Here is a 10,338-nt window from a genome sequence, read left to right on the forward strand (position 1 = left end):
AGCAGACAGCGTAAGGAACAAGGTTAACCGGGCCACCATAAATCAGGGCAGAGCAGGGCGGGCAGGCCTGGGTGCTTTCCCCAGCAACCTTCATGGAAACCCTCTGCTGCAGGGGTAGGTGGGAACAGCAATGCTTTCTGTGAATCCCTAAGTTACCGCTGTGAGGGAGAGAGGGAGGAAGTCAAAGGCACTGACTCAAGTTGGTCATCTGAGTAAATATTATATTTACCACCCTAGTCACCTGTCCATATATACTTTTGAGATAAGCAACAGAGTCAGGTGGCAGAGGATGAGAATATAGGAGAGGTGGGAGGGCAAGTGCCTTCCTCCCTCCCCTCTTGACAGGGCTGGAAGCATTTGACCATATCTGCATCCCTCATATCCGTCATTTTCTTCGTACAAGAGCTATTCGTTTTGCCCAGAGCTGAATCACAAAACTGGAACCTGATCCAGGGACAGGTGATCAAAACTGTCATGGTTGCAGCCATCAAATTGCAAGAGGTTCACACAGCAGGCAGCAACAGTTTGGGAACATGAAATAAATGTGCTTCTCTAACGGAACAAGACAGGATCATTTATTTATCCAACTTAAAAGCTGTCTCAGAAGGAGAAAAAGTAGGATTTTATTTGAAAATAAATGAGATCAGACAACTGAACATCTCTCCATAGATCAATTTACAGATGCTATGGAAACACACTTAAATTGTTGAGAAAAATTCCATTTTTAGATATGCAAATACCTTACCATGCTTTGAAAACTATTCCCTATGCAGCCAATAGAATTTTCTATGTGGTAAAAATTAACCAAAATTAATGGTGCCTTTCAATATTAGTGGGAGATCTTTTTTCTAGAACATGTCTACTCTTTTTTGGTTGTTGCTGCTGCTTCCCACACTGAACTCGTTTTCTTATATTTTCTTACTATAATAATAAAGGGTGGTAACAGCTTAAAAAAAAACAAAACAGAGAAGTATTACAGAAGTAAAGGCCGCACTACCGTTCCCTGTCTCCTTTCTGACACTCTGCCTCTTACCTACACTGGAGCAGGGGTCCGAATGTGGGCAGTGGTGCATGGGGACTCGAGGTGGAGTGAGGGGAGAGTGTTTAGCGACTCAAGAAAATATGAGAGAATTCCCCGACAAAAAAATAAAAAATTGTCAATACCCCTCGAAGAAGATGCCATCCCCTCTCCGGTAACCAGAGAAAGGCAAAATTCTAACACAGGGAGAACGGGCTACTTGTGGCTTCTGGACTATAAAGACCAAAAAAAAAAAGAGTGACAGGACCTGATGGGGTAGGGTGAGGTGCCAGTGGGGTAAAGGAGGGGGCTCCTGCTCCTGGTGGGAGTGGAAACTGGGGCCCCAAGCTTACTGGCGATGCAGCCGTCACGTGACCAGGAGCTGACGTTAGCAAAGATACTTAAAGCTCTGACCGCCGTCCTCCGTTCTCCTCTGGGTACCAACTCTATTGCGCGGTGCACTGCCGTGCGTTTAACCCAGGCGCGGAGGAGGAGGAGAAAATCCCCCCAGATCCGGGCAGGTGGGTGCGAGGGTGGCCATGACCCGGCACCCCTGAATAGGGGTAGCACAGAGATGAGGGAGTCTGAGGCCGCGGGTATCTCCACCTCGCCCGCCCCCGGCCGACTCTCCAGACCCCCGCGCTTAGTCGCAGCTCATTTTGGTGGGCGGCGGGGAGCGGGGGAGGGGGGAACATAAAGACGCAGACATACTTGCAGAGAATCCGCTTCCTCTATCAGCCAGTGTTTTTCTGGTTTTGTTTCTGACACTCAGGCCCTGCACCCCACATCCCATCCAGTTTTGAGAGGAGGAGGGAAGAGAAATAAACGTGGCAGCGCATATAAGGCCAGTGGGGAGGTTGGGGAAAGGGTGATCCGAGGGGCACGCAATTAGTAAACAGTCCGGCTTATTCACTCCCACTCTCACTTTTGAGATACCTCCTTCGACCACTGCCCCCACACCCTCTTCCCCGGCCGGCCCCCAGTCCTTTGGGGTGCTAGGAAATGGGTGTGACAGCATTTGTAGGGGAGATGGCGGGTTGGCTCCGGGCTTTACAGGAAGGAAGACCCTGAGAGAAACCGCTGTGCTAAGTCCTAGACTGCTTTCCAGACATCACTGGCCCATACAGCCCTTCACCCCTGTTTTTTCAGTCCTGAAAAAGGAGTTTGGCTACGCTGGCGGGAGAAATGGCGGTTAACGGGGGTTTGCGATGGGGGGTGGGAGGCGGAGCCCAGAGCAGAGAAACAGTGGAGAATCACGACCCTCAAACCGAAAGGGCAAACAAACACTGGGGCCCGGTTGCTGGCTGATGCCAGGCCTGGGGGCTGGAGTGTGAAGGATGGGTGGTCATACGAGGGAGACGCTAGATTGTTTGGCCATAACCCCTAGTCCAGCGACCCAACCAGCCTCCGCGGCACCCCCGCCCCGCCCCCTCCTGTTTCGGTGCAGGAGAAGGGGTGTGGCCGTCTGGGAGAAATGGCGGACGGGGGCGGGGCGAAGGGAAGGAGGGGTTGAGCGCCTGGAGAGTCTGCGCGGGGGCGGGGTTTAGGGTGGGAGGGGAGGGGTGAGAAGAGTTGAGGGAATTGGGAGGTGGATGCCCTTTGTCATTTTGGTTTGTGAATGCTAAAAAGCAGTTGGGGACTCTTGTCTTGAGTCAGTTCCATCCTCCGGGCTCAGTGTCCAACGTTTTGCTATCTGTATTTCTGCTTTTCAGTCTGTCTTTCGGATGAAGCTGTAACTGAACTGAAGGAAAGAGACAGCCCTGAACCACTGGAGGTCAGTGTGAGAGGGGCTGGGAACTGCCTGGGAAGCCCTTGTATGCATGTGGCAGAAACCAGAGCAGAAATTGGGGCCAGAGGTTTCTCTTCCCTCATCTTCTCCCTCTTTACAAGAAACACTTGCCCTGGACGTGTCCTTTTTGGTGAAGCCAAAGGGGTGTGGCATTTGCCTTCTTAAATCAGGGTTTGAGGAGGAAGAGATACAGTAGGAAAGAGGAGCCCTGGGAGGGAGAAACTTACTCACAGGGGTTCAAATCAAGAGAAGAAGAGAATCCATCTACAAAGGTGCCTGAAACCCCCTTTCTGGACTCTCTCCACAGTTCTCTCTGCCTTTTGGGCCCTGTGCAACTGTGAGCCTGGTGGGAAAGAGCAAACTGCTCCTGCTCTCCCAGCAGGCTGGTAAGTGTATGGGGATCACCTGGGAATCTTTGGGGCGTGGGTGAGGGAATCAGAGAAGAATCTAGGGTTCCTTCTGGCTCTCTACCAACTTTGCTGGAGTCTATTTGGCCTCTCATCCCCCATTTAGGTGCTGGGAAATTAGGTGTGTTGATATTGGGCAGGGCGGGCTAGGGATAAAGATGTAGAAAACGTCGGACAACCAGGGACCTGAAGCAGCACACAGAGGCCTGGACACCTATATCTGGGTACTAGCCCACCCACCAAGCATTATGTCCCCAGACTCTTCTGTAAGTAGGCCTGGTTAGGCATGAAGTGAGCCAGCCCTAAGCCTCATTTTTATTCTTCACCCCCAGGTCCTGCTTTGCTTGCAGCCTCAGCAGAATTTTGAGCCTGAGCTGAAGCGCCTCACTTGGACGTGCACGCACCCCATTTGGGCACGTCTGGATCAGAGAATTAACTCCAGCTACATCATGAGCCGCGTTCGGGATGCTGGCTGCGTAGCTGCTGGGATAGTCATCGGGGCCAGTGCCTGGTACTGTGTCTACAAATATGCCAGGGGAAGAAACCATATGATGAAGAAGAGACTGGCTAAACCCAAGACCAGGGCTGTGGCCGAGACTGGAGCCAGGGCTAGAGCTGGACTAAGGGCTGGATTCACAATTGACCTTGGGCCAGGATTCAGTCCTCCAAACCCAGTCCACGCTGGGGCAGAGGAAAGGGCTCAGGATGAACCCCCTGCTCTGGACACTGCTGGAGCTGAAGCAATGGGCCCAGCTGCATGCAGTGCCGAGACCCAGAGTGGGGCAGGAAATAAGGCCCCGGAGACAGAAGGGGCTCGGGCGGGGCCTAAAGCTGAGTCAGTAGCCGCAGGGCCTTCTGCAGTGGCACCAGCTCTCTGGGAGGCAAAGGCTCCCTCAGCTGCGAATCCTCCCGCAATGGCTGGGGCTCCTAAATTAGCAGAAGCCCCTGGTGTAGCAGAGGCTCCCAGGGCACCAGTGGTGCCTCATGTGGTGCCAGTTCCTACTGAGGCATCACAACCTACAGAGGCAGTGGAGGCTTCCATACCAGCAATGCCTACTGGGGCAGCAGCGACTATAGGGGTAGCAGTGCCTTCTGGGACTGCAGAGGCTCCTGGGCCTTCAGGGTCCTCTAGAACAGCGGCAGCCGCTAAGAAAGCAACCCCCGGGGCTCATACTGGGGCTATACCTAAGGCCGGGTCAGCTACTGGAGCTGTACCCAAAGGTGGAGCTAAGGGTGTAACCAGGTCCCGGACTGGAGGCAAGGGCAAGGGCAAGAAAAATAAGGTTGAAGTAGATGAACTCGGGCTGGGCTTCCGACCCGGAGATGGGGCTGCAGCAGCCGCGGCAGCGTCTGCTAATGGGGGCCAGGCTTTCCTGGCAGAGGTTCCTGATTCTGAGGAAGGAGAGTCTGGATGGACAGACACAGAATCGGAATCAGACTCTGAGCCTGAGACCCAGCAGAAAGGGAAAGGGAGGAGACCTGTTCCCATGCAGAAGCGCCCCTTTCCGTATGAAATTGATGAGATTCTGGGTGTCCGAGATCTCAGGAAAGTCCTTGCTTTGCTTCAGAAGTCGGATGATCCTTTCATCCAACAGGTAGCTTTGCTCACTCTGAGCAATAATGCCAATTATTCATGCAACCAAGACACAATTCGCAAGTTGGGAGGCCTCCCAATTATTGCCAACATGATCAACAAAACCGATCCTCACATTAAGGAAAAAGCCTTAATGGCCATGAATAACCTGAGTGAGAATTATGAAAATCAGGGCCGGCTTCAGATATACATGAATAAAGTGATGGATGACATCATGGCCTCTAACCTGAACTCAGCAGTACAGGTAGTTGGATTAAAATTTTTAACAAACATGACTATTACTAATGACTACCAGCACCTGCTTGTCAATTCTATTGCAAACTTTTTCCGTTTGTTATCTCAGGGAGGTGGAAAAATCAAGGTTGAGATTTTGAAAATACTTTCGAATTTTGCTGAAAATCCAGATATGTTAAAAAAACTACTCAGTACCCAAGTGCCATCATCATTTAGTTCCCTCTACAATTCTTATGTGGAATCAGAAATTCTTATTAATGCCCTGACTCTATTTGAGATCATCTATGACAATCTCAGGGCAGAAGTATTCAACTACAGAGAATTCAATAAAGGCTCCCTTTTTTACTTATGTACTGCATCTGGAGTGTGCGTTAAGAAAATTCGAGCCTTAGCAGATCACCATGACCTCTTGGTGAAAGTGAAAGTTATAAAACTAGTGGACAAATTCTGATTGTCTATGTGCTCTCGAAAACTTGAAGAAATGTCTGGTTTTGCAGTCTGGGAGCAATGAAAATTGAAAGTTACTGCTTTTTCACCCTCTCATATAGTAAAGGGATCCTTTCAGCTGCCAGTTTTGATTAATGTATCAATCAAGTGATGTTATCTGTGACTATCTCCAGCTTTAAGCTGAACTATTTTATGAATACCAAATAAATAGTCCTCTTGTCCTGAAAACATATTTGTGACTTTAATCGTGCTGCTTGAATAGAAATATTTTTACTGATTCCTCTATGTGAATTGACAGTGAATAGCCTATACTTCTATCATCTGTTTTGACTTGAATTTATTCACCAAAGACTTCATTTGTGTATCATTAATAAAATTGTATGTTTCAATCAATTAAAAGAATGGTTTTCTTGCTTGAATATAAAATCTAGCTGAAATTTTTCATAATTTCTTTTGGATGTTTAAAACATCTCTTAAATTAGCATTAGGGGTATCAATTTTTTTTAATTATGATGCCAACCACTACTCAGATGAGCTAAATGCATTTTTATCCAAACTTACTCACGTCTAAAAACAAACATTTTTCTTTAATTAAAATGGACTTAATTATAAAAAATAAAATCTAGCTGGAGAGGCGAGGTACACAAATACAAAAAGATTACTAACAGTACTTGGGTATATGCTTATTGTCAAATATATGCTATCCGTTTAAACAAAGCAGAGGTTGCTAGGAAGCTTCAAGGAGGAAGGGAACACTTAAGGTGGGCCCTGAAGGGCAGCATGAGAAAACATAGAAGGGCATTCCAGGAGGGGAAAGGACTTGAAGAAAAACATGCAAATTTGTTCCAGTGACAGGAAGTTAACCAGTTTGCCTGGAATGGAAACTGTGGGAAGAGAAGTGATGAGAGACTAAGGTGGAAATACAGGGTGTGAAAAGTTTGGGGAAGATCCTGAACTGCAAGCTGGAATATTGAAATATGATCCTGTCGTTTTCTGGGAGTTACTCGACATTTTTGGCAAAAGGAAAGGTAATGGGACAATGTGCAAAATGGGCTGGAGCTGGGATGGCATTAGGTGTGGAGACATTTGTTAAGAAGTTATGCTAAACCAGGGGGCTTCTCAGGTGCTGCTAATGGTAAAGAACCTGCCTGCCAATGCAGGAGACAAAAGCGATGCAGGTTTGATCCCTGGATTGGGAAGATCCCCTGGAAGAGGGCATGGCAACCCGCTCCAGTATTCTTGCCTGCAGCATCCAATGGACAGAGGAACCTGGCAGGCTATGGTCCATAGGGTTGCACAAAGTTGGACACTACTGAAGTGACTCAGCATGCACGCATGTATGAGAAACCAAGCATAAGCTGATGAAGAGTGAAATAGGGTGGTGACTATTGGAAACGTTAGGAAACGATAAGAGGTGCTTTTCAAAAAATTACCAAAATCTGCTGTCTTGTCTCTAGGTTGACAGAGAGAAAGGATTGTATGATTTTGTGCAGGGTCTGACAAAGAAAGCCCTCTTCCTTAGGCAGTTCTGGCAACCAAGTAATGTCAGAATGAGTTACCATTTCTTTCTTCCTTTGGTTTGTTTGTTTGAGTTACCATTAATAATGATGTGAAAGAGAAGTGAGACAAAAAGAATGACTCTTTGTGCAGAGTGATTTCCCCACTCAAGTCAGAGGTTTAAGTCCATCTTCTTTTAGAAGAGAGGAAGTGGTTGAGGCCTTTATGGGAACTCCACCCCCACCCCTGAGTTCACTTAAGAGCAGGAAGATCTTCCTTCCTCTACTCCCTGGCCCAATGAAGCTATGAAAGAAGAAAATGGGAGAAGTCTCAGAGATTTTTCCAAATCCAGCTTGCTTTCCTGACACCTCTCATGAAATCTTCATTTTGGAGCAAGTGTATGGTAGGCTGTGGCAGAAATAGAGATAGGGACGCCTGGGAGGGGGAGCACATAGAAAATGGATAGGTTGGCATATATATTGGTACAACTTATCTAGATGGCAATTTGGTAATCTATAAGAAGCTCTAAAGATGTACCTACCTTTCAGCGGAGCACTGTACTTGTAGGATTTTTTTTTCCCTAGAGAAATAAATAATTGTATGCAGAGGAATATCAATTATATGCAGTTGACCAGTGTTTCTAAGAAAAAATAGAAGCAACTTAAATGGCTAACACCATGGGACTGACTAAACAATAGGTATGTCCACATATAAAATATGCAAGAGCATGTCCACACAGTAAAATATTATACAACTATTATTAAAAACTGCGATGTACTTTTATATTATTGGCATGAAAAGACATTCACCATATGTAAGTCTGTGACATCAGTCCAAAAAGTCAGATTCTTTCAGTTCAGTTCAGTTCAGTCGCTGAATTGTATCTGACTCTTTGCAACCCTGTGGACTGCAGCATGCCAGGCCTCCCTGTCTATCACCAATTCCCCAAGCTTGCTCAAACTCATGTCCATTGAGTCAGTGATGCTATCCAACCATTTTATCCTCTGTCGTCCCCTTTTCCTCCTGCCATCAATCTTTCCCAGCATCAGGGTCTTTTCCAAGTTAATTCTTCGCATCAGGTGGCCAAAGTATAGGAGTTTCAGCTTCAGCATCAGTCCTTCCAATGAATATTCAGGATTGATTTCCTTTAGGATGGACTGGTTGAATCTCCTTGCAGTCCAAAGGACTCTCAAGAGTCTTCTCCAACGCCACAGTTCAAAAGCATCAATTCTTCGGCACTCAGCTTTCTTTATAGTCCAACCCACATCCATACATGACTACTGGAAAAACCATAGACTTAACTAGACGGAACTTTGTTGGCATAGTGTCTCTGATTTTTAATATGCTGCCTAGGTTGTCACAACTTTTCTTTCAAGGAACAAGGGTCTTTTAATTTCATGGCTGCAGTCACCATCTGCAGTGATTTTGGAGCCCAAGAAAGTAAAATCTGTCACTGTTCCCATTATTTCCCCATCTATTTGCCATGAAGTGATGGGACCAGATGCCATGATCTTAGTTTTCTGAATGTTGATGTTTATTATGTCATCACAATGTATTTTTACACTGAATTGGAATAATTGTACATCAGTGGTTCTTAATGTGTAGTTCACAGACCACTACAGGTCCCTAGAACTGTAAGATCAAAATTATTTTCAAAACAAAGCAATGGTGGGTTAAATTTTTGGTGCCTCAGCATAAATCAAGGCAGTGTCCCCAAACTGTACTGGTAGTGATCAATTTCTCTGCAGCCACACACTCAACAAATTCTTGTAATCCAATTTCATTTTAAAATGTCTTTAATGGAGCCCTATAATAAAATTATATTTTTAATTAAATCTTGACGCTTGAGTGCATATCTTTTAAAAATTCTGTGTAATCGAAGGATGCAAAAAGCACTTCTGCTGCATAACTTAATACAATGGTTGTCTCAAAGGACAATGTTTACACAATCATTTGAATTGTGCCTGAATTAGCTGCTTTTGATGTGGAACACCATTTTCACTTGAAAGGATGACTGGCAGAAGGACTGTGGTTTTTCAGACTTGGATACTCGGTAGACATTTTTGAAAATGAATGAAGTGAAACTTCAAGGAAAACAGTTGATAGTATTTGCCACGAACAATAAAATTTGAACTTTCAAGCAAAATTAGAATTCTGGAAAGCTTGTATCCACAGCCATAGGCTTGACAGCTCATAATACTTAAGGACTTTTTGAAGAGATCACTAGTGATAACAATGAATGTGGAAGCCTTTTTTCTTTTTCTCCTTTTAGAAGAGAGATGATGGAGGACACTGGGTCTAATGTTGGTCTTATTCAGTTTTACTGTGACCATTGTAACCCATATGACATCAAACCTGTGGTCATGTATTAAAGAATATCATTGCTCTGGTAATGACATGACCTTGGGTAAGGCTAGATTCCAGATTGTTAGAACCCTTAATAAGGAGAATCTGAAAAGTTGTCCGTCCTAGAACAGTAATGTCTTCTTCTGGATGAAGTAGAGATGGTATCTGAGCTTATATACTGAAGATGGATGTATTAATGTCTCTTGGCTTGATCCCAGCTATGAGGGTAATCCAACCAGCTTCCTTTGCTGTGATTAACAGTAGAAATTTCCACTGCCTTCAGATGGAACCTATTCCCATGCAGAGACATGTAGACTGGACTTATGAATGAGCTAAGAATCACACAATAGGCAAATATTTCATTTCCTAAGTCTGAGTTTTTGTGTCTTAGGTCACATCAGATGAGAATGATCAACAGCATAGTCCAGGTGGTGCTGAGACTTAAAAAGGTAGTTCTTTGGAAAGATTTAACCTGATAAAATTATGACAGTAGGCACCAGGAACTGCGCAGCAGCTACATAGTGTTCTATTACTACTGAAGTACAATTGTTGAAACATTCTTAGACATTCTGTCATACTATAGTTTTTACCTTTTACATTGTGTGTCCGGGGCATCGTTGAAGTGGAGGCAACTGTCACAACCAAATTTGCATTGAAAAGTCTGACCTTCCTTGCTTTAACTTATTGGTCTGGGAAATCAATTGGATCAATAAATTTTCATGGTCTTTTTTATTATTTTTAAAGAATATGAACTGACACATGTAAGAATTGAGACTACAGGGCTGTCATTTGAGTGGTAGAGCACAAGGATGAAGTGATACAAACTCCTGCTCTTGGAGTCCCTGAGGTGCACTTGTTTTCATCATTTATCAGGCCAGGTATTCAATTTTTTCATTACTTGTAAGATATATCACAGCATCTTTCCTTAAATTCATTTCTTGTGCTTAAACAAAAGTCTACAGACAAAGAGTAAGAACAGAAGTGGGTTAGTAAGCAACAGAGCCTC

At 45.2% G+C, this 10,338-nt stretch overlaps 1 protein-coding gene across 1 annotated transcript; it reads left to right on the forward strand.

Annotated features, from left to right (window-relative positions):
* Positions 1-1,389: 1,389 nt before the first annotated feature.
* On the forward strand, positions 1,390-5,884 carry ARMCX2 (armadillo repeat containing X-linked 2). The gene is made up of 4 exons (XM_040264934.1): positions 1,390-1,539; positions 2,731-2,792; positions 3,115-3,193; positions 3,547-5,884. Exon 4 carries the CDS (start codon positions 3,664-3,666, stop codon positions 5,491-5,493), a length of 1,830 nt encoding a protein of 609 aa, XP_040120868.1. The 5' UTR covers positions 1,390-1,539; positions 2,731-2,792; positions 3,115-3,193; positions 3,547-3,663; the 3' UTR covers positions 5,494-5,884.
* Positions 5,885-10,338: the final 4,454 nt, after the last annotated feature.

The sequence above is a fragment of the Oryx dammah genome, unplaced genomic scaffold, assembly GCF_014754425.2.
Source record: "Oryx dammah isolate SB20612 unplaced genomic scaffold, SCBI_Odam_1.1 HiC_scaffold_23, whole genome shotgun sequence".
NCBI classification, from domain to species: domain Eukaryota; kingdom Metazoa; phylum Chordata; class Mammalia; order Artiodactyla; family Bovidae; genus Oryx; species Oryx dammah.